Consider the following 24,902-nt stretch of genomic DNA (forward strand, 5'->3'; position numbering starts at 1 on the left):
TGACTTTTAAATCCTGATACACTACTAACAATATCCTCTGCCTTCCTTTTTTAGGCTACTTTTCACCTTTCCCCTTCTCAGAATGCTTTGTATATTTTGGGTCCCACTAGCCCCTTTAGTTTTTAGATTAGGGGGCCAGCCTATTGTCTATCTGAGTGTTGCTGAACGTTTTTTCCCCTGACCTTGATCTTGAGCTGTACTCCTTTACTTACTAAAGTCATAGAGTTTTCCTTCCTTCCAGCTGTATAGTTCTACACTCCCAAAAGTGTCATAGCTTTCCGGTCTATCTGAGGCTGCTAGATGAGTTGTCCCTATTTCTCTCTGGTTTCCTGTCACATGTAGCTTTGCTTTCTCATCTTTGACTTTCAGTTCATTAACCCTCTTTCGGGTTGAGTGTATTTCCTACTCAGAGCATCTCGATCGAGCCTGCCTCCTAATTTACTCTGCCTGTTTTTTTTAATTTTAGTGTATCAAGGCTATCTATATTAAAAATTATAGCTTACTGTCTCTGCCTCATGTCTGCTATTCTATTTTACTGCTATAATTTGTCCACTTTACTCCTTCATTCCACTGTCTGCTCTATTCATTGAGGCCTCTCTGCCACTGTTGCTGGAATCCTGGTATTTTTTCCTCTATCTCTCAGGAATATCCTTTAGTATTTCTTGTAGGGTTGGGTTGGTGGCCATGAACTCCCACAGTTCCTCCTTGTCTGGGAAACACTTTGTTTCTCCATTAATTTTGAGAGAGAGTTTTTCTGGGTATATCAGTCTTGGTTGCAGATTATTTTCTTTCAGGGCTTGGACTATTTCCCCCCAGGCTCTTCTCAGTTTGAGAGTTTGTGTTGATAAGTCTGTTGTTATTTTGATGATTTGTCCTTTGTAGGTGATCTGCTTCTTTTCTCTGGATGCTTTTAGTATTCTATTCTTTTGGTGGATTTCTGGAATCTTGATTATTATATGGCTGGGTATAGATCTGTTTTGGTTATAGGTGGCTGGAGTTCTGTATGCCTCATTTATCTGGATATCATTTCTTTTTCCTATGCTTGGGAAGTTTCCCCTTATTATATCTATGAATAGTCTTTGTAGTTCATTTTTGGTTACTCCTGTTTCTTCACTCAAGTGCTTTTTGTTGTTTTCTAGCCTTTGAATTGTTTCTTTCTGGTTCCTCATTATTTTTAAGATGTCTTTTCTTTTGTGATCATATATCATAAATCTCTCTTCAAGTTTCAAAAGGTTAACTTTAGTTAACTGTCAAGGCATTTGGCCAGTTTTCAATGGAGTTTTTAGTTTCCTGGTAATCTCTTTGGACCTGTTTCATGTATTCTAGGTTATGTTTAAATTCTTCATCAAAGGTTTCTCTTTCTTTTCTGATTTCCTCTGTTCTTCCATCTGTGTTCTCTTGGGAGGGGCTTATCATTTCTTTAATTAATCTTTTTATATCTTGCCTCACTTGGATCAGAAGTACAGTTTTAAATTCATCTATGAGGTCATGAAGGTATTTCTTTATGTCCGCTGATGCTGTGTCTAGTATTGGATGGTTACTGCACTGGTTCTCTTCTGTATTTACTTCTCCTGGGCTTATTTTCCAAAGTTTGGCAGCTGGAGACTTTTTTTAAAATTTCTATCTCTTGTCATGTTTCTGGTTTCTTTCAGACTAGTGTGTCCTGGGAGTCTCTGGCCCTCTCTGTATTGCTTAGGGTGTTTCCAAAGCTGACTGGTGTTTTGCTGCTCTCCTCAATTTGCTGTTATCTGAGGTACACACAGGGATGCAGGGATGGTGCAGGCTAGCCTCGAGCCTCTGAGCCAGTCAATCCAAAAATTAGGCCATACCTTGTGGATGTCACAGAGTCATGACAATTTTGTACCTGCTTATTGGGTCCCAACCAGAGGCATAGCTCAGCCCCAGCATACCCCACCAGTTCTCTCTGTGCCAGGGATGTCTGACTGATGTCACCGTGGCACCGGGCTCTGCCCAACTCCAAGATGTCCTCCACCAGTCCTCTCTGTGCCAGGGGCAACTATCTGACACTGCTGCCAGGCCTAGCTCTGCCCAATTCCAAGATGTCCTCCAGCCAGCATCAGCATCTGTGGGACCCAATCCCTAGCACTCACCAAGAATCAATGCAGTTCTTCCTCTTCCTCTTGGGTCCACTGTACACTGTGCTGTGTGTCTTCACTGTGCTTCCAGCACAGTACAGATTGGTCAGAAAACTGACTGGTGCCCGGCTTCGGAGCCCAGGTGTATGGTCCTCTCGTAGTCTCCTCCGGTGTGGCCAGGTGGCTCCATGTCCCAATTTCTAGCACTCACCAAGAGCCAATATAGCTCTTCCCCTTGGATCCACTGCTCACTGCACCTTGTCCTCCCATTAAGGGCCTGGGATTCGCAAACTCCCATTATCGGCAGCTGCGGTCTCAGCCTGACTTTGGATCCTCCGGGAACACCTAGCACAGTGCGGAACGGGTCTCAGTGAGCATGTTGGGTTTCAGTTCTTCACCTACACTTTTCCTTCCTCTTCCTAGTTTTATTTTTTCCTTCGGTTTCCACCTTGGTTAATAAGCATCTTTATCCATTCATGTGGCCCTCTCCATGTTGTCATATTTTAGCATCTGATATGATTTCTCTGCAGAGACTCTCCATCTAGCTCCCTAGCAAGCCGCCATTTTTTCTTCTCTCCTCAGGAGCTCATGTTTTTAAAAAGAAAAAAAAAATCTGTTTGTGGTTGCTCTTTCTGTGCCTTGGGCACTACACATTGGCATCATATTCTATTCTACAGTTTAGAACCATTAATTTCATTTGTGTTGATCCTCAAATTCTTCCAGAGTTGACCAGTAGAAAAATATGTGATAGTTAGATGGATGGGTAGATAGATAGCTAGATAGACCAGTTGGACTGTCAATCAATAGATAGACAGTTTGGTCTCAATTAGGAGACATTTCGCCAACATGGGAGGTTTTGCAGTGGTCTTGAGATATTTTTGGTTTTCACAACTCAGGGGCTGAGGCAGTGTGATGGAAAAGACCTTCTGTCATATAGCATTTTGAGGCCATTGATGCTACTAAACAAACTACAATATATGAGGATGCTATGTTCTTAAACGTCAGTCAAGCTAAGTGGAGAAACTCTATAGTAAACAGGTAGGAAAATGATAAAGTAAACATTTAAAAAATTGGCATCAGAGCAAAGGGTATATGGGAATTTTTGGACTGTCTTTGCAACTTTTCTACAAGTCTAAAATTGTTTCAAAATGTGAAAATGTTTTAAATAGGTACATTTGGCGGTTTAAGTCTTTATACCACCACTTGCAGTTTAGAGATAGAAAATGACTTGCCCCTCACTGGGGATATCAATTCATCTCAGTCACTGTCCATGGCCTTTGGATCCATGGTCCACAGGGACAGGAAGGGACGCTGACGGGTCAAAGTGCCCTCTCACCTGTAAAACCATGTGCTTGCTCCACTGCGTGAGTGCCTCCTGACAAAGCTGTGCTTAGCCACAGAACTGATGTTCCACTAAACCACTCTTGGGAACCTGGGCTTCAAAGTCCCTGCTGAAGAACCCATTCCTCTTCACCCAGGCTTTCCTTAGGAGCTTTGTCCCCTGGCTGCATTAGAATTTCATATTCTGTTTCCTCAACAATATTGTGAGCTCCTCTGGGTTAACAGCTCAGCCTTTTCCCTTATGTATGTGTAACTTGGTGACTAAGAAGAAATCAGGCTCTGGAGACGTAACTGTCTCTTTCATCTCTTGCTAGTTAGGCAATCTTGGTCATGTTATGGAAGCTGTTTATGCCTTAATTTTCTTAACTGTTAAATGGGGGAAAAATAACATTATCTCACAGACTTGAAATGATTTACTATATGTGTTAACATAACAGTAACACATGTTGAGAACTTAATGTTAATATTCTTCAATCATTCATTTATTCAGTAGTATGAAGACTGTTTCTGCTCTCCCCATACCCTGTACAGTGTCCCCTAACCTTTGAATTAGGCGGATACAAATGATGCTGGAGTCATCCACATGCTTCCTACTGCCCTGTCCCTGAATCTTACTGTTTCTACTGTATCAATTCAACTTCAACATTTTCTGAGATTTCACAATCTGTGGCAGGCTCTGTGATCAGGAATGTTTAATATTCTATGTCTGTTCCACTCTCATCATATTCCATCCTACCCAACTCTCTTCTTGCATTCATTTGGTATTTCCAGTGAGCCATACATGAAATTAAAGGTTTTGTAAATTTTTGTTTCTATTTGCTTCTCTTAAGTGCCCTGTATGGAGTAAAGAATATGATTTTCCTTATTTTGAAATTGAGGAAACTCAGTTTTGGGGATTAATTGATATGGTGGAGGCCACAGAATACTGTAGTATGCTTTCGCCTCTACTTTCCCAGGAATTATACACTGGGACGGTGGAGAACTCCACCATCTATCTGGAGATAGGTTGCTGCCCAAAGACTGGATGCCACTCTTCTTTTTCACTTCCTTGCAAACTGCAGAAGCTAAAAGAGATATGCAGTTATACATTCAGCATTTTTTATGAACCTATACTAGGTTCAGGGACATAAAAAACAGAAAAAGCTTGATACATAGCTTTAGTTTGTTTAGTGTCAGTTTACCTTTCTCTGTGTAAAAATCGCCCCCAAAAATAGTGAATTAAGACAGTGATTTGTTTTTTCTATGATTCTGTGGGTTGTCTTTTGCTCCATGTGATATTGTTTAAAGTCCTTCCTATGATTACTTTCAACTGGGAGCTTAGCTTGGGGGCCCAAGATGGCCTTACTGTTGCATGGTGATTATACCAGGAGATGATCAACATAAGGAATCTGGCCTTCACATCTTACAGCTGGGCAGCTATTGATGGCCCAGACTCCTGTTTTCCTCCCGGATTTCTCATGCTTCAGGACCTCATCTGGTCTCTCCACTAGATTAGCCTGGACTTCTTTCCATGGTTGTAGGCTACCAAGGGAGTGAAAATGGAAACTGTGTGGTTTCTCAAAGCCTGCTTGGAGAAGTCACACAGCATCGCTTCTGCCACATTTTTATGGATCAAAACAAGTTTTCCAGTCAGTTCAGGAGACAGAGAAAGAGACTCTACATTTTTTTAATGAAGAATGGCTAGGCAATCATGCATGGGAGACACTGTTAACCACACTTGGAAGCAATTCCATCACTCTACTTGTCCATTTACCTCTTTAGCCAAGATAGCAGGATTTTAGAACTAGAGGACTCCTTAACTATCATCTGAGTCAGCTCCTGCTGTGTTCTGCATGTTTCTCATGTAATCTACTGTAACCACACTGTGGTAGCATAAGGTTCTGAAACCTTCTGGGACAGGTCAGCCTTCAGGAACAGATTATTATCTTTATAAAACAGCCCAAGTGAAACTCTGTCCTACCATGTAAGGACACAAGGAAGTATCATCCATAAACAAGGAAACTGGTGCTAAGCAAGTCTGCTGGTGCCTTGATCTTGGACTTCTCCACCTCTAGAATTATGAGGAATATGTTCCTGTTTTCTCTAAGCCACTCAGTCTATAACATTTTGTTAGAACAGTGCAGATGGACGAGGACAACACTCTAGTTTTGACAAATGCAAAAATTAAGATCTAGAAAGTCATGCTGCTGGCACAGGCTATGAAAATGGAGAAGCTGGACTTAGAGCCTGGACTCCTCTGGCAGGTGTCCTCACCTGCATTTGCACTATTGCTTCTTGCAGAGGACATCTCTCTGCTGAGCTCCTCTCTGATCCAGACTTAGAAGTCTGCAGAACACAAGTGCACAGATGAAGGAAAGGCTGTGTTTTTGCTGCCACCTGTTTCTCTGCCTGGTACCTACCTGCCTCTCTATTCCGAGGGTAGGCACCAAGGTTTAGTGGCTCAACCTCACTGACCAGCATTAACAGGCACACAATCTACCTTCTTTGCTTTTCCTATATGTTCTCGGTTTGAAATGATGCTGAGTTTTACCACTCACATAAAAAGTAACTTCCCAGGCACTGCCAGATGTTATAAAGTAAAAACCAACACATTTATGTACATTAATATAGTCTATTACACTATTGTACATTTTTCTAAAAGCAACAGAAATCACTGTGAAATCTATTGCTTGATTTGAAATGAACCATGGTTTCACTTTCCTAGATTATTAGGATATATTTTAGATTACTTCCAGCCTCCTAATTGGAGAATGGATATTTACTTTGCATTGAAGATGATACATTGTTATTAATACAGTTCTGAGTCCCTCAGCTCTCACAGAGGATGTCTGACTCTTATGAAGGGATAAGGTAGATGAAAGAAGTGTAGTTCTTAAATTTATGACTCCTTTAAAGACATTCATTTCCAAAGAAGAGGTGGAAGGCATGCTTTCCAAAAAACAATCTTCACCTGATTCCTGATTGATGTATGTGGTAAATTATTGATGGAATAAAACCTCTTTCTGGCTCTAATAGTATTTAAAATTTTTACAAATTTTCCATAACCAATTTGTTTACTGTGGAAAATTTAGAAAAGACGCACACAAAAGAGAACATACAGATCCCTCATAATCTCACTTTTTGGTCAAAACTACTGTTGAAAATTGTAACTTTTATTATGTTCTTAACAGTAAGACAGTGATAGTTATTGATATGGAGAGAGAAAAATGGAAGAGACCATTATTCTTTTAAAACATAAAATAATTTTGAAAATATCATATTTTTGTGGGGTTTTTGGTTTTGCCTAAGTATAGCATAGCAAGACTGTGTTTCTGTGTCTTTAAATATTCTTCTACGATACAGAGAAAGTAAATGTTTCTCTTTTGACAGGACAGTGATATTGAAGCTTTGGCTGGGTGTTTGGAAAGTGTCCTGGGTTGTACCTCTCTCGGTAAGTTTCTTCAGGTTCTAAAGTGCAGTGATGCGTATTGATTTTACTGTAATATCTGTAAATTTTACCATATTACTGGAAGAAATTTGGGAAGAATCTTATAGATATTTGGCCCAATCTCTTCATTTTATGGGTGAGGAAACATGGCCAATAGAGATTCAGTGTCTGGTTCTTGGGCCAGGAAAGTCAAAGCATTTTGTTTATTATTCTTATTTTTATTGTTGTTGTTGTTATTATTGTTATTATTATTGACTTTCAGTCTCCAAAGGGGAATCATTGAAATTTGGTCGTTCTTGTGACTCAGTGGTGGCCTGGCAGTGCATGGTATTAGGTTTACTGTCCCTGGAGAGGGATCTCTTCTATCTACCTGGTTCTGTAGAAGCAGATTGCATTCAGTCAAGCTGAAAGGAGCATCACTCTGAAGGTCAGTCAGTCACTGGAAGAGATTTGGTCTGAAAAACAAAGCTGATTTTTAAAAAACGCTTTCAGTCTCTGTAAATGAAATTGCTGTGCTTCAAGGATAAAACCCTATTTCTTAGATTCTTCTTTTTCTTAAGTCTGAAAATTTGTGATAACTTCTAGCACTAGAAACTAAATTTTCACAGTTCTTAAAGGTCCTAGGTGAAAAAAAGGCTGAGATTTTCTTCTTTTACATTTGATTTTGAGTCTTTTTTTTAGGAATTTTTAATTGTATAAGCAAAATCAATTTCTTCAAAGGAAATGGAATAAAGAGCAATCAATTTTTGTGGTTAGTTAGTGCAATTAGAAGCTTTATGCACAGTGGATAGTCTTTCTAGTTTATGCCACATTCTCATGTGATAAAACGGTCATAACACAACTGATTTTCCTCTTGATGTGTCGTCTGTTTAATTGCATGTAGTAATGTCCATTAAGCGCAGTACTCTTAACTCCTAAGGTTGGTCTGGAAGACTCAGAAGGATTTCCTTTGACCAAGTTACTTTCTCCCTGCGGATCTCAGTTATGCTCAAAGTAGGATTCCTGGGCGCCTCCAGGACTGGGCAAGGGGATGTGTACTGAGCAGCATGAGTGAGAAGCCTTTTGTTTTCTCTTTATGATTGTTTTTCTAGTCTAATGCTGTGTCTGACATAGACAGGCCCTTAACAAATTCTTAAAAAACGTTTTCAGAAGAAATTAGATGCAGATCTTTTTTCTTTGCCAGTCAAACCCAAAACTGTCTGCAGATTTACCTGTTTTATAAATTGGATTTCTATAGAAAATCATATCTTGAAAAAGATGGTTACCTTATGAAAAAGTGGATAGCACTAGTATTGGTAGATTACATATAAATTGCTTTCCAGCCTGTATGATTTATAGAAATGCACATTAGAAATATGGAATGAAAATATACATTTATTACTAAAAGAATGGTAAAGTAATAAAGCTCATATAAACCTACAGAAAAGAAATAGAAGAAAGCTGACAGTGAATTTCAGAGGAGAGAAATCAGGTCTATAGGATCAGACAGAAAGAGGGGTCACAATGCAGGCAGGCTGGAGCTCTGACCTGCAGGGCTCATCAGTCAGTAGAATATAAAAAAGCAGAGTGACTCAGCTAAGGGAAAACATGAGATGACTTTCTGGTGACTTTCTGCCCTCCATAAGCAGAGGAACTCAAGGATCATGCAGCAGAAGCAGAGAAAGGCAAATGAGAGGAGGAGGAGGAGGCCAAAGAGCTCCGGGGCTTAGTTCAACCTTGTTCCCCTCAGCTGTGTGCCTGCAGCCAGCCCCACCTGTCATGCTCCCTCCTCTCCTGCTTGCCGGTGTCAGCCCAGGTGGGTTTCCCCTTGCCTTGAGTCTGCACTGGTTCCTTTTGTGCTTCCCTCTTCTCAGGTAGCCTGTCTCCTCAGTCAACCTATGGGCCATTCTTCCTAGCGGTTTTAATCCCTGTGGGACACACCCCTGAAGTGTTGTAGTTAAAAAATAAACAACTCAGAAAGCAGATGGATAAGAGACAGACAGAAGACCTGAAAGTTGAGTGGCTAAGACACTTTTGGGAAAGAGGCAGGGTGGATAAACCCATAGCGAGTCAGAAAGGCTCAGGATTTAGAAGCCCCAGCTACTTCTGAAGGCACCATGTAAGTGAAGATGGAAGCAGGATTGGTTAACAATATGAAGAAGGATCCTGGGCCCTTTTCCCTCTGCTAACATGGACCCCTTTAGAAGATAACTTTTTAAGATTACTTATCATCCCAGGAATCCTACAGATACTGATATTTTAACTAAACAGCAAGGGTGAGCTCTACCAGTAGATAATTCCCTGGATCCACAGAAGCTGAAATTGGCTTTTAATATTATATACTTAGATATGAATGTATCAGTGGATGGTTGGAAGCATCTGAGGTCTGAGGGTATCTACTGGGGTAGGAGGAGAGTAAGATCAAGACAGAGAGACAGAGTCAGAGATAAACATAAACATGCAAAAGACTCAGGAAGCAATCTAAGGAAATTTTTAAAATTTATTAAAATCCTAAAAGATATCTAAGAAAATATTACCTCCATAGAAAATAAGAAAGTACACTTGAAATTAGAATTTTAATATCAAAAGTAATTTTTTTTTGTGGTACTAGGGATTAAACTCACAACCTTGTGCTTGCCAGGCAGTTGCTTATGCCACTGAGCTAAATCCCCAGCCCAAAAGTAGAAAATTAATGGAAAATTTGATAAGCAAGTCTAGGAGAATTCTATAAAAATAAATTTTAAAAACCCAAAATGATTAATCTAGGTGGTGCAGCATCTAACTTACAGAAATTCCAGGGAAGATGAGGGGAAAAATTGATTCAAGAAATAATAAAAACATTGAGAGAGAATAAAACATCATTTATAAAGTGCTAAGAATAGGAATGATGTGATATTTTCAACAATGCTGAAAACTAGAAGATAATAAAGTTAGAACCTAAATTTTTTTTAAATCTACCAAACCATAGCAGAAGTTCTGCCCCCACCCCAGCCAATATACTTTTGTTAGTTGCCCAGGTAATAATAGTTCCTATTCTAGATCCAGTTGCTTCTCTTAAAAATATCTGGTCACTGTGATGCATAGCTGGTCACTATGATGCACATAGTACAAACTAACCCCTTATTGACAAGCCAGTCTGCCTCTGAACTTCCTGCTTGCTTATCCAATATAAGCGCTAGACATTGGGGCCTGGTATTTTGGAACTGATCCCAATCAGTGTCCATCAACATAAATAAATCTGCCTCCAAATTGTGGGTTTTGTTTTGGTGTTTTTGCTTGCCATTGCAAAACTACCAGTGAAGTTTGGGAGAGGAATGAAGATACTTTCAGTCACAAAAAAGAGGTTTAGAGACATCTGGCTTGTATGATTCTTCTTAAGAGGTTACCAGAGATTAAACTCCACCAAAGGGTAGGAGTAAATCAAGAAAGACAAAGGCATGAACTTCCAGTGTTGTTGATTCTGACAGATGAGAGAGCTGACAGGATGCCTAGCACGACAGGAAAGGGAGGTTAGGATTAAAAGGCAACAAACTGTTCAGACTGGAATGGGTCAGAAAGCTCCACTGCTGAATGGCTGTCTCCTAAGAAGGAATGGGATTAATGGATGACCCACAGGATTTGACCATAATGAAAGGAATTTTCAGTTGTTTGGAGAATTTAGGGATCATGTATAAGTAATCAGGAAACTAAACAATGTAAAAATTCCAAGGCATTTGTTATGTTCTGAAAAATCAGTAAGTTAGAAAATATGTTCTGAATAATAAGAGCTTTTCTTTGTAAACTATTCACATAGTGATGTTATAAACATTGAGTTACTTAAAATTGTTATATAATTATATTAGAATGATGAGTAGAGGAAAGGTGAGAGATACAGATATAGAGATATAACAAACAGGATAGAACAAAAATTCTCTACCCATAGGAGGAAGTTCGTAATGTGAAACAGAAAATTAAAAAGTAGTTGTACAGCCATGTGACATAAAAAAGCAAAGGTAAATACAAAAAGAATTTGAGAAGTTGAATATGATTGATTTGGGAAATGGTACTTGAAAATGAGGCAGAGAACTCTTTTCCTTTTCAAATTGTTAGTCTTGACCTTAAAATGTATTACATGCATACATTCTTAGATTTTAAGTCAAGTTTTAAAAATGAGCATTGGAATAAACTTGAGAATACAGATATCTCTTTGATATGGGGACTTTTTCTCTTTGGATTTATACCCAGAAATGGGATATGTATTAACTTTCTATTGCTATAACGAGATACCTGAGAAAACTTAGGGAACAAAAGGAAGTTATTTTGACTTATAGTTTCAGAGGTTCAGTCCATGGTTGACCAGTTCCATCACTCTGGGCCTGAGGTAAGAGAGGCTATCATGGTGGTGGGTGCCCATAGAGGAAGAAACTGTTTACCTACATGGCAACTAGAAAGGCAAGAGAAGAGGAAGAAGGGGAGAAACAGAGGAAGGGCTAAGGACAAGATGTAGTCTCCAATTTCATGCTCCTATGGTCCACCCCTTCAACTAGATCCTGCCTGATGAGTTTTCATCACTTCCTAAAAGTGCCATCAAGTTATAAGCCCACCAATGGATGACTCCACTGATAGCATTAGAACATTAGAGTCCTCATGATCCCATCATTCCCAAAGCCTCCGTCTCTGAACACTGCTGTGTTCAGAGGGACTAACACATAGCCCTTGGGAGACATTTTTGATCCAAGCAATAGCAGAATGGCTGGGCCATATGATAGTTCTAGTTTTAGTTTTTTGAAGAACTTCTGTAGTGTTCCCTCTAACAGATATACTAATTTACAGTCACAGCACAAATATGTGCAATTAAAATCATCATCATCATCCAGCACTGATGATCAACTTTTGCTTCCCATCACTTTAGTAAGAGTTTACTATCAAGGCTCGATTAAGACTTTGGTCACCTTGATTACTGAGATTATAATAAACCTAAATTTTTAAATAAGAAAGCTAAATTGTAAATCTAAACATTACATGTACCCTGAAGTTAAAAATAGCTTCTTTCCAGATTGTTGAACTGCAAGATTGTAAATAAATTCATCAAAGCAAAATTCTTTGGTAAACAAAATGCTTCCCTTCTTGTATTATAGATGTGTGGCCTACTCTTCCTGGTATTAGGGAGGATGATAAGTAGGGCATCTCAGCATTGACTCCTTGTAAAATGCTGAAAAGCTGTCAATAGCTGCACAAACAGGAAATCCCACCACTCTTCTACTCCCTACTTCCTCATGATTGCAGTGAACTCTATAGTAACAACTTAGTGGAGCTTAGTATCACTGTTCAAATGGAAGAGGTCCCATTACTATGACCACAGGCACTGAGATGATGGGAGCTCATGTTTCTGAACTATCTGTCTGGGGAGGAAATTCACAGAATGATGCTATTTTCAAGACGCCAAGCACTTCTCCTAATTACATAGAAACCATGAAGATAGTCTGCTCTTGCAGTCCTATAGGGAATGAGTCTAGGGTTACCCAGATAATGTCTGTTTAGTTCTGGGAGGCTCACCAGCTACAATAATACAGCTTACTAATCACTGTGGTCCTTAATGTATATCACATATGTTAATTTTCACAGTGCCAGTTTAAATTTCAATGTGACATAATCTAAGCTTTATGATTTAAAACTGGAACCTCTGTGAAACTGGAATGGCTTTACTCATACACACAGAGGTACACAGGTGCAGTTTCTAGCTTTTACATCATTGTCTTTGTAATCAAGGAATAAGGTTACTTCTCCAAAACTTCCAAAAATGCATAGATTAAAATGCAAACTGCCTTTTACAACAGCTCAAACATATTAAATGTAATTTTAAACATTATTTTATATACTGAGATGCAATGGAGATACTTAAAACAGCAAGCAAATACAGGAAACAACTCCTATTCTAAAAGAGCAGTAAATAAACTACTGTGAAAACTATGTTGACATTTTTAATCTTTTTAATTACCAAAAATGGATAGTTTTAATGCTAGCACCAAGGCTAGCACTATTGTTTAAAAATTTGTACCATGTTGGTAGAATACTCTTTTTACCCCTGGGTGGAAAAAGTAAGAAGTATATATTTTTTCAGGCTGGGGATTGGACCCAGGGCCTTTTGCATGCCATGCCTTCAGATCAAAAAAGCTAAGCAAGGGCATGGCATGCCATAATCATCAAAAGATAAAATATTTTGAAAATTTTACTGGGCAAGTTTTAACTCTGCAACTCTGAATATATGGATTGCAATGGTTTGAACCCACCACAGAGCCTAACTTGTTTCATTTTTATTAAATCAGGAGAAATGATGTCTTCCCTTCTTGTATCGTAGATATGTGGCCTGGACACATGAGTTATAATTTGTATAGACTCAATACATCCTAAGTTAGAAAGTGCCCTTTTGAATTCCAAATTCAGTGTCAGTCTCCTCTGAACCATCAACATTCGGTTAGCGATTCTCACACTGGAGCATGTACCAGGATAATTTAAAGGACTTATGACACAGGCCTGATTGTAGCTAGGAATTTATATTTCTAACAGTTTCACATGTGATTCTGATGTTTTAGGTCCAGGTTCCACTTTGACAAAGATAACTTTAAGGTAATTAAACTCTGAACCTATTGTCATGCACATTCATCCTAATTATAATTCAAGCAATAAAGTATAAAAGTTTTAAAAATGCTTTCGTAAAAATTAGAGAAAACTGATCTATAAGCTAAAATGAAATAGTTTGTTTCTGGATTGTTTTCTCTGTGTGTGCTGTCAGTATGTGTTCAGGTGGTCTTGAGCCTGAATGGTACTGGCTTTCTTTGGATCTTGTGTTATGTTTCTTCCTGATCACAGGCTTCACATCAGGGATCTAGGGAAGTCAGGCAGGCTCAGGAACTGCATGAAGCACTGGGTGGGCATTGTAATAAAGATTGGATGTTGCAAGACAGAATAGTCACAAACCAGATATGGGCTGATCACTAGCAGAATTAGGAGAGATAGGCAGAAAGGAAAGTCAAACAAATAGGAAAGACTGGGAATGAAAGAATGGCCAAGAATGTAGGTAGTGGAAATTTTATCAAATACTGCTAGCTGTCAAATTTTCATATTTGGAATGTGTAGTCTGTGTCCTTTCATTACTTTCCTACAAATGTTGATGAAACTTGTAGTGATAACCTAGATGCCACTAATAGAGTGAGGAAGAAAACCAAGTCTCTTTCCTAATGGATTTCCAGTTTGGTCAGGAGGGTAGAGAGTGACAGGCCATGGTAATAAGAACAAGGTAATACAGATGCAGACTTGCCAAGTAATCAGGAGGAAGAAGTGTTCTCTAATCAGTAGTGTGAACACTCAAAGGCGTGAAACAACTGAGTATATTCATGGAACTCTTATGAAATTTGGTGATACTGGGATGGAAAATGTGAGGAAGGGATTGGTGGGCCTGGATGTAGAGTCCAAGGCCACAGAGAGCCCATGTGCTATGTTAGGAGTCTGAAGATTTTCCTGAGGGTTAGGATACTACTTTTTTTTCAGCATGGTCAGTAAAGTTCACTTTTTCCAACCAATAAGGAGTGGCTTGAAATGGAAACTGCCAAAGGGCTATCATGTCTCAAATATCAGCTGTCACTCACAGTAACTATCCAGGCATATCACTACTCAGGCAAGAAAGACAGGAGATGACCTCTGCCTTTATTTTTACTGAACCTTTTAGAAAGCAAAATTCTACCTCCATGTTCCCAAGTAACTATATTTTGAGTCAAAGTAGCATGTGAAGTTCAACATTTTTTAATGCTTGGAAAATTAACCGTACTTCTACAGAGAAGTCAGCAGCAGATTGATGTGTGTATTTGGTAAATAATATTTACATAAAGATTTTGCATATCTGTGATAGTTGTGATGTCAACTTGAATAGATTTAAGAAATGCCTACTGGATTAATGGATCATAGTTCTGGGTGTCGATGGATGATTGATAAATAGCCTGAAGACGGAGGAGGGAAGACCTATCCCAGGTGTAGGTGACAACAACAAACAGACTTGTAGCCTGGATAGAATAAAAAGGGAAATAAGAAGGAAGACTTCTCTTTAGAGGAGCTCTGGTCTTTCTATCACTTTGGATGTTCAACTCTACTGTCTCCATTTTCCAGAGAAGACCTATTGGCTTTCCCATGTGGACTTGCGCTGGACTCTAAAGTGAGTTCCAGGCCTTTGATGCTCACCTGGCTCCTCTGACTCTCTAGAGGTAGATGGCCATTCTGCATTCTTCCATCCGTGATGCTGCTAACAGTCACTGTGCATTTACTTAGAAAATCCTCTTTATATTGTATATAATTAAAGTATGACATCCAAACTGGATGCTGGGCATAGATGTTCCAAAACTTATCTGCCCATTAAGATTCCTTTCATGTGTCTGCATTATCTGGTCTTTTGGACTTTTGAAAATTTCCTCCCTCATAGCTGATATCTATTAAACAGTATGACTGATATAGACCAGGGAAGGCATTAGGGCTTTTGAATCCCGTAGACTCTCCTTTTCTTAAGCTCATCAAACTGAGAGCTGTTAAGTGTGGGGATAATTGATAGCCACTTTGCACTTTTATGTTTTTTTCCCCTTGACAGAAAAGAATTTCTCATAGTAATTGGAATTCTTTCAGCATAGTATTATATCTTTGGTTGCTGACACATCAAAACTCTACAAAAGGAAGGATATTTTGAATATAAACCTCTTAGGTATTTTGATGTGGCCACACAATGTCTATTTGACTTGATCCTTTATGCTTTTGTCTCATAAAAATTTAAGTTTCTAAGCCTCTTTTAAACCTGAAAGAATGTAACATTTTCAAAGTTAGTGTTAGTTTACTGAGAGCCTATGGTAGAAGGAGGAACCTGAGCAGGACCACAGACAACAATAACAAGGCAGCCCTTGCTCGGGAACGGGTAGTGGTTCTATTTAGTATTATTTGCCTGAATCTTCAGTCTTGGGAATATGACAGGAATTATCGAGGCAGTTAATTTCTCTTTTTTCCCTCCCAAAATAAATAAGCTCTTTTCCTAGGCCATGGGTAAAGGAGAACATCAGGCCAAAAATAATGAGTATCTAGTAGTGAACTTTCTTCTTGTAAGGCTAGAACTTGAAATCACCTAGAGAAGGCAGGCAGGAAAGATGGCTCTTGCATGGTCTCATGGTAACATCTCTTTTGGTTTCCACAAAAACTCAGGAGTAGATGATGTGCAGTAATTCTTTTTACTTACTTTCTGTGCTGCTTACTGTAGAGGAAGCATGTGCTTTCCATAGTAACTGCTAGGATTGATAACTCTGGTGAAAGAGATGAGCCTGGCCCTGGCTCGTGTCTTCATACTGGACCACAGCAGTGGAAGCTGGTGGTGGACTCAGTGGGTTACCTGTGTGTAGAATCAAAAACCTTGGCCCTGGGTCCACCTAGCTCAGTGCTTATCTGAGACTGGGATTCCACACTGTTCAGCTTGGAGAGATGAGAGGAACACAGCTCCACTGGGCGCCTCTGAGTGTAAGCAGCACAGAGGTATTGACATGCCTGCCTGGGCACGGCAAATGCTAGTAGACCACGGGAAGTGAGCAATTTAACCTGGCCATTTGAACCCTGGAGACTGCCTGCTCTGTCCTGTTCTCCCTGTGACCTCTTCTTGCTGGCAGTAACTGACACCAGGTCAGTTGCTTCTTGAGGTCTCCTCTGGTTAGGTCAGTAAAGGAATTTTTATTCTATTTAAAATTATTTTGATTTATATAAAAAGTTAGAAATTTGAATGAGGCTGTAAATCACTTAATTAGGAATCAACCATTACCTGACACAAAGACATCGTAGATACATAGAGGAACATCAAGGGACTTCTCGATTATTAGAAGTGCTCATACCTCTAGTACAAATCCTACAACTCTAGGCAGGCAGCACCGGACACCAGATGAGTAGATGAGCAGATCGGAGTGAATGCACTAGGGTAGTGGTTCTCAAACCATATCTAGAGTCACTGAGAATCAGAACCTCCAGACCACTGGGCCCCACTCTCAGAGGCTGATTCAGTAGGTTGGAGGTGTAGCCTGAGAACCTGCATTCTTAACTAGTTCAGGTGATGCTGGTGCTTTGGGGCCACCCTTCACTGGAGTCAGAAACCAGGAAGTTCAGCTAACCCTAGCTCACCACCACCTAAGACTTAAAGCTTGTTTATATTTTGTAGATTTTTTAATAAATTAAACCCAGGTTTTAATGAAAACATTGATACTCAATTTTAGATATTTATCACCCCACTGAAGAGAGTGTTGTTTACAACCAAGAAAAGAGGGTTTCTTTTAATACGCTGGTTATTCTAACCTGAAAGAAAACATACTTTGATCCACCTAACCTACATCTAGGAGTTAATCTTCAAGAACAGTCGGGATTATATGTAAAGATAAATGTATAAGGGTACTGTGGCACTTCTGCTTGTAATAGTGATAGCGTGGAGCACAGAACATTCTTAGCAGTGAGGATCAGTACACCTTCTGAAACAGAAGTCCTTTACAGTTTATTTTAAAATTGTTGCATAGCTGCATATTGTTATGAAAAGTGTTACCAACAATGAAGTCTTCAAAACTACAGTTGATTCACACATATGCGCACATATACACACACACTCACACAACTGGACGTACCAAATGTTAACAAAGGCTTTCTCTGAAATGGCTTACATTTTCTGAATTTTTAAAAATTTGTCTACAATCAATATGGATGACTTATGTGGTACTTTTTGACTAAGAGAGAAGAAAGTACTGATACACTTAAGTGCTTTAGTCAGTCTTGAAGCCATTTCAACCTACTGCTATCCACAAGCAGGTATTGTTTTTAAAGCTAAGATTCACCATGTTGGGAAACTAGAATACCTAAACACCTAAAATAGGAGCTACTAGATCCACAGGGAAAGAACAACGAAAAGGCAGGGCTGGCTTCTCCAGAACTTTTCTTGACCCGTATTCACATATAATTGCTGCATGTTAATCCCAAACCAGGCATTTCTCTTTTCTTTTTAGCGATAGATGCCATTGTTAGAGGCCTCTTCTAGTGTATTTAAAACGAAATGAAAAATCTCAAACCTCTGAACTATTGCTGTTTTTAATCTGTAAAATTAATCTGGATATGTTTAATGGGAAATAACCATGTGGCAAAAATAGATGGTACTTTTTTTTTTCCTCTCTTTTGTACAATGACTATTACACATTTTGGGTTTTATTGCTCCCACGATTCTTATTACTTTTTTGGAAGAGAGTAAAACCAAACGTGACATAACAGAACAGAGTCAGTCAAATCAAAAGGGTGGACATAATAGATAATGTAAAAACATAATACAAGGTGATCAACAATGGTTACCATAATGCCTCCTGCTATTTCTAATAGAATTGCCTATATCATCAGTTATAATAAAATTGAACAAAACAGTAAAGAACAAAAGAAAGTGCTCTAAATGATATAACTGCATGTATATTTAAGTGTATAAGATAGAAAATGATATCACTGAGTTTTATTGGATCATTGAACAGAACTGTTTGAAGTATCATTGTTGAAATGTCCACTTTACAAGCTTTAGTTTTGTGACTTGAACAATTATTTCTGGGATGAAAATGTGTAATCCATTAACTAGTGATTTCCTACTGTTTATTTTTTTCTGTAAATCTGTATAACTTGTACCCTTTCTCTGTTTTTTTTTTCTCCTTAAATAAAATTAAAAAAAAAATAGATGGTACTGTAGTTGTGATTCTCAATGTGCCTCCTAAAGGCTCGTTGGATTGAGGCCTTGCTTGCTGCTAGATGGGCTTTAGGAAGTGATTGGATCATAAGGGCTCTAACTTCATGATGGAGCCATAATTTGATGGCATTATTGAGATGTGACAGAAACAGGAAGTGGGGACCTAACTGAAGCCAGTGAATCGTGGCCTTGGCAGTGATGTCTGACTCTTTCCTCCCTGGCTCTCTGGTTCTTCTCTCTGTTTCCTGACTGCCTGAGGCAAGCAGCTCTCCTCTATCATGGTGTTCTGCCTCCCTTCAAGCCCCCAGCAGTGGAATCAGCCAACCAAGACTGAAACCTATGAAACCAGAGCCAAAATACATCTTTGCTCCTTTAAATTGATTTTGACCAAGTATTTTTCATAGTTAGGGAAAACTATTTATTTTTATCTTCTAGTATTTTTCAGCTCCTCTATGAGATGATAAGGGAATTTACATTTCTAATCTAACCCACCTTTCTCCCCCTCTATTTATTGTTGGTCTAAGCAGTGGGATGCTATGTATTTATTGATCCCCTATGCAAAGCAGTGTGGACAGTACCCTGGGGATGAAGGAGGAACTGTACATTTGCCTTAATGGAAAGACACAGAAGAGACAGAAGGAGAAGCTAAGCAGCAATGCAGGTCTAATAAGAGTTAGCCAGTGAGGATGGGAAACTCTGGACCCATCAAAATTGATTGCACAGACCAAAACAGCCAGGCTTTCTATCTCTATCAAAACAGTCATCAAATGTGGGCTATCTGAAAAAAAAAAAAAAAAAACAGGCTAGCTGGAAGGGGTCAGCAGTAGGCAAGGCAGATTTCCTTGGCTAAGGCAGAAGGAACAGCAGCTGGAAGCTCTCTGTCTATAGTGGTCTCACAAGTGGGGGCTGTAAAGTCTTTCCTGGCAGGGAATGTGGACAGTGAACCTGCATCCTTCGGGTGTCAGGGAAATGTAGTAAAGATAGGGACAGTCATTTTTTGCATATTTTTAGACAATTTGATTGACATCCGAAGATTCACTGGCATCATAGGAGAAGTCCAAAGAAAACTCATCCCCAAGCTCAGGGCAGGTAACCCTATCAGCACAGTAGAGCAGCGTTCACAGTGCCCTGCTCATTCCCAGCCCTCCTCACCCAGGACCCAGGGCCGTCTTCTGAAGAGATGGAGAACTGAGGAGGCAAGTGGAATCTTCCAAAAGTCCAAAGCTTTGAGGGAGGGGGTTTGTCTGATGTCCTAATTTTTCAAAATCAGCAAATTAAAATCCTTGTCTGGATGTGATACTTCAGTGTGAGTAAAAAGCAAACAAACAAAACAAAAACAAACAAAAACACTCATTTTGGACTCAATAAATCATGGTTCTAGTTCTGCCTCTGCTCCTTCCCTTTATAGTTCTGCAACCTTGGGCAAATTATATAGCCTCTTTGGGCCTCAGTTTCCCTATTTGCCAAATTAAGAAGTTGACTTGTTGAATCCTGTGGTCACCTCCAGCCCAGACATCATGATGGTTCTCCATCATTCAGGCCAGGGATCAACACATTGTGGCCTACTGACCAAACTCACATCACTTTCCGGTTTGGTAGATAAAATATTACTAGAACATAACCATGTTTGTTCCTTTACCCATTGTCCATCATGACTGTCTCTATACAGAAAAGTTGAATAGTTCCAACAGAGATTGTATGACCTGCAAAGTTTGAAATATTTACTACCTGTCCTTTTACAGAAAAAGTTTCTGACACCTGGAGTAGGCAAATCATCCACCATGTCCTATTCCAAGAAGTGGGAGGAGAAGCATGGGTCAATGAGGACATACCTTTCAGTCATTTGACAAACAGTAATGTTTGTCAAACAACTGTTACTTCCTAAATTATGTGAAAGGAACTTGAGAGAAAGAGAAGAGGATTAAAGGTAAGGTGGAAAGGCTTCTCCATGACCATTGCACCCAGGACAGTGTCTAAGGATTTCTGAGTAAGCAATGTCTCAGGTGCTTAATCATTGCCAAAATATCCACTCTGCAGTCCCTGCATCGGCTCTTTATCATACACATGGCAGGATATTTAGCAAAGAAAGCAGATGTAGACTTTGTTTCACCACCAAAGTCATTTGTCCAGCAGCTAAAAGAGTAAAGGAAGACATTTTGGAAGAAGTGAAAGAAGAATCTCTGCTGGTAAAATGTCAGGATCATAAAGCAGTCACTCCTACAGAGAAAACAGCACTGATGGTGAGGGGCTACAGAAGTAGGAGGAGTCCCAGCAGTATTATTTCATCATCATTATTATTTTCATTAGTAAGAGATCTGCTTTATATTATCAAGAAATGCAGCTTCTGGTTGCTTCATGCCTCTTGGTGTCATTTTTTTTGTCTCATTGTCAAACCATCTCCCTGGGGTAGTGTCAAGTGTTACAAGTCTCAGCACTTTGTGTTTCACTGGCAGGAAAAGAGTAGGGTGGTGGTGGTGAGCATATGGCATGCAGGCTGCAGCGGGTTGTTTGTATCATTGGAAGTGCTGAAAGATTCACCATCACTGCCCTAGGGTGACTCTTCTTTGTATTATGTAATGCTTGTGACCTTTTTGGACCCAGCCATTTATTTGCCTGTTAGCAGTTGATGCCTTTGATTGCTCTTTATCTTTGTTAGTGTTGATATTTTGGTACCGAAACTCTACTTCTGGTACCTATATCACGACAATGCATAGAACGTTAGAACTGAGGAAAGACACTCAGTTTAAGGAAACTACTTAGATATAAAATGAGAAAACGGAGGCTCAGGGAAGCAGCAGAAGGGCCATCTAGCTGGTGAGAATAGAACTAGAATAGTAACTAAGCCTTGTGCTTTTTTTTCATACAGGCATTCATCATACATCTTTGTATTCCCCGAACCTCTTACCTGTACACACACACACACACACACATGCACACGCGTGTGCACAGAGTAGTACTTATGATACTATTGATTTAGATATCCTGTGTTCCTCAATTAATCATAATTTTTTTATGAGTAAAGGATCATTCCTACTATTTACATCGTCTCTGACTTTTAACTCCCAGCCACTGAGCTGATAAAATATATATCTCAAGAAACTAAAACCAAGGTGAGCGAAGACAATCTGAAGCAAGCAGAAGGGAGGATATAATAAAGACTAGACAGGAATAAATTGAAAAAAAAGAATAGAGGAATCAGGGAACCAAAAATTGGTTCTCTGATAAAGATCAACAAAATTAACAAATTTTAGCTTTCTTGACCAAGAAAATAAGAGAGAAAATGCAATGATTCAGGAGTGAAAAGGAGGACATTACAACCAACACTAAAAGAGATAAAGAGAATAAGGGTTTACTAAGAACAACAACATACTAACAAGTCAGATACCTTAGATGAAGTAGACGCTTCTCTAAAAATGCACAAATCACTGAAACTGACATCGGATGAAACAGAAAATCTGACTAGGCAAATCCTGAGTAATGGTCAAATTAGTAACTTAAAAGATTCTGACAAAGAAAAACCCAGGGTTCAGGCCCTTCTGGTGAATTCTACCAGATATTCAAAGAAGAGTTAATTTCAAGCCTTCATAAACTGTTCTCAAAAAAATATAAAGGGGGACTCCCTCCACAACTCATTTTATGACACTAGTGTTAATTCCCCAACATCAAAACCAGATAAACACATCACAAAAAAATTAAATAAACCAATATCCATTGTGAAAATATATAGGTAAAAATACACAATAAAATACAACCTAGGAAGATAGAAAGGATCATATTGACCAGGTGAGATTTGTTCCAGGACTAGGAGACTGCTTTAACGTCAGAAAATCAATTACTTTAATATGCTATATTAATAAAATAAAAGACAGAAACTATAGAGAATCTCAATAGAGAAAAAATACTTGAGAAATAACTCAACACCTTTTCCTGGTACAAACATTCAACAAACTAGGAATAGATAGGAACTTCTTAAACCTGATAAAGAGCATCTATTAAAAAATTCCAGTGCTAATTCATACTTAATGGTGTGTGAATGGTTTTTCCCATAGAAAAAAGAATGTCTTCCTTTGCATCTTGTATTTAAAATTCTTCTAAAAGGACTAGCTATAGATGTTAGGCAAGAAAGTGAATCTAGATTGTAAAGTAATACGTAAAAATTACTTTATTTGCATATATATATATATATATATATATATATATATATAATCCTGAAGAAATTGCTAAGAAAAAAACTATATATAAATATCCAGATATATAAAATATCCTGAAGAAATTCCTAAAAATCTATTGAACTTAATAAACAAGCTTAGCATTCTTTAGGATACAAAATCAGCATGCCAAAAGTAAATTTTATTTTTAAATACTAACAGCAAACTTTTAAAAACTTAAATTAAGAAAACAGTTCCATTTTCAGTAGCATCAAAATACTGAAGCATAAATTTAATCAAATATATGCTTTTGTGTTGATCTAAGCTTTGGAGATACAAAGATGAACATGAAAAAAGTATGCGTGAATCACATCTCTGATAAGAATATAAAAAGAATTCCTACAACTCAATAACATAAAACCCAACAGCTCCATTTAAAAATAGGTAAAAAAGTGAATTTGGGGGGCTGAGCAAGAAAGCAAGAGCAGCAGCAGGCATGCCAGGGAGAGAGCAAGTCAGTGTCTCCTGTGAGCCTCCCAGTGTGGGGGCTGAGAATCAAACATCCCATGCCCTGCTGCCCTGGTTAGCAACTGGATGGTGTTGAGTACAGCCAGAGTTGATAGCAACTAAGGCACATAAAGCAACTAAATGCTTGTATTGTTGGGTTGATTATACTGACCTGGGATCAGAGGTCTGAGCATCTCTTGGGGGATGACAGTATGCAATATAGCAAATATGGGGGATTTCCTATCTTCTCTTTGAAGGCCAATATTATTCTCACTGTTTTGGTTTGTTCTGATTAATTGTTTTGCTCTATTCAATATTCTGTTTTGATAGGTTTTATAATGTTCTGGTTTTGCTTTGATTTTTCTATATCTGATGGAATGGACAACTAGTGTGAAGATTACGAGACATACTATGGTACCTATTACTGTTATCCTGGTATCCTGTTCTGAAGTTCTGTACCAATTTCACTGCGTTGTCTCAGTTGACTTTGTTCTGTCTTGTTTTGTTGTATTTTACTATCTTCAAAATAAAAAAATAAGTGAAAGATTTAGACATTTCTCCAAAGAAGATACAAAAATGGCCAAAGATACTTGACATTAGTCATCGTGGAAATCAAAATCAAAACCACAGTGAGATAAGATGCCATACCTACTAGAACAGATACTGAAAACAAACAAAAACAAAATTGCATTGGCTTGGATGTAAAGAATCCTTGTGCATGCATGTTGGGAATATAAAATGCTTCAGCAGCAGCATGGAACAGTTTGTTCTTTATTCAGCTAAACATAGAAGTGTTATATAACCCCAAATTGCATGCTTAGATACATACTCAAAAAGTAGAAAACAAGAACTCAAAAAAAAAAAATAGCTGTATGCTAATGTTTATTGCAGCATTTTTTGGTAATAGCTGAAAATTAGAAGTAACCCAGGTGTCTATCAATTGATAAATGGATAAGCACAATGCCATATAAGCATTTATTCACCCTTAAGAAGGAAGTTCAATGCGTGATTTAGATTTAGCAGACACAAAAAGACATATATAATTCTTCTTATATGAGGTACTTGAACGGCCAAATTCAGGGTCAGAAAGTAACTCTGAAACTACCAGGGGCTGTAGGGAGGAGTGATGAAGAATTATTGTTTAATGGCCAGACAGTTTCTGAAATTGAGATAATGAAGACTCTAGAGATAGTAGTGATGATTTTACATTACAGACATACATAATACTGCTTTAAAAATTGATTTAAAAGTATTTAAGAGTTGACTAGGACGCAGTCCCTATACTCAAAGAGCTTACCAACTTGTTGGAAAACGTAGGGGAGTAGAGGGAGAGATTGACACTGATCACCAAGAGCATTAGAAAGCAACACATGGCAGTGGTCCCTCGGCTAACACCAACTTAGAGGTCAGCAGAGTGGGCATCCCCTGAGTGCTCTGAGCTGGGAAGTATAGAACAGGCAGCAAACTGTAGAATAAAATAAAAGCCCAGTTTCAAGTTTCAGCTATGCAACCTATGGGCCCTATGGCAAATTCCTTAATGCCTCAATAACATACTTTTCTCATTTAAAATGTGCACAGGATGATGCAGTTAAGATGTTTATTTAGCACAGGGCCTGATGTAGCACAGGGTCCAGTTTAGCCATTATTGCTTTTGACAT

At 38.7% G+C, this 24,902-nt stretch overlaps 1 protein-coding gene across 4 annotated transcripts in view; it reads left to right on the forward strand.

The window, feature by feature from the left end:
- The window catches only part of Nek11 (NIMA related kinase 11), a 309,129-nt gene that overhangs the window by 166,545 nt on the left and 117,682 nt on the right, over nt 1-24,902 (forward strand). For all 4 annotated transcript variants that reach the window (XM_063248985.1, XM_063248986.1, XM_063248988.1 and 1 more), the window contains one exon: nt 6,807-6,867. In XM_063248985.1, the coding sequence (XP_063105055.1) occupies nt 6,807-6,867 (61 nt within the window). The remainder of the gene's footprint in view (nt 1-6,806; nt 6,868-24,902) is intronic.

The sequence above is a fragment of the Cavia porcellus genome, unplaced genomic scaffold (genome assembly GCF_034190915.1).
Source record: "Cavia porcellus strain 051 isolate PalLab524CR breed Dunkin Hartley unplaced genomic scaffold, mCavPor4.1 scaffold_5, whole genome shotgun sequence".
Taxonomy (NCBI): Eukaryota; Metazoa; Chordata; class Mammalia; order Rodentia; family Caviidae; genus Cavia; species Cavia porcellus.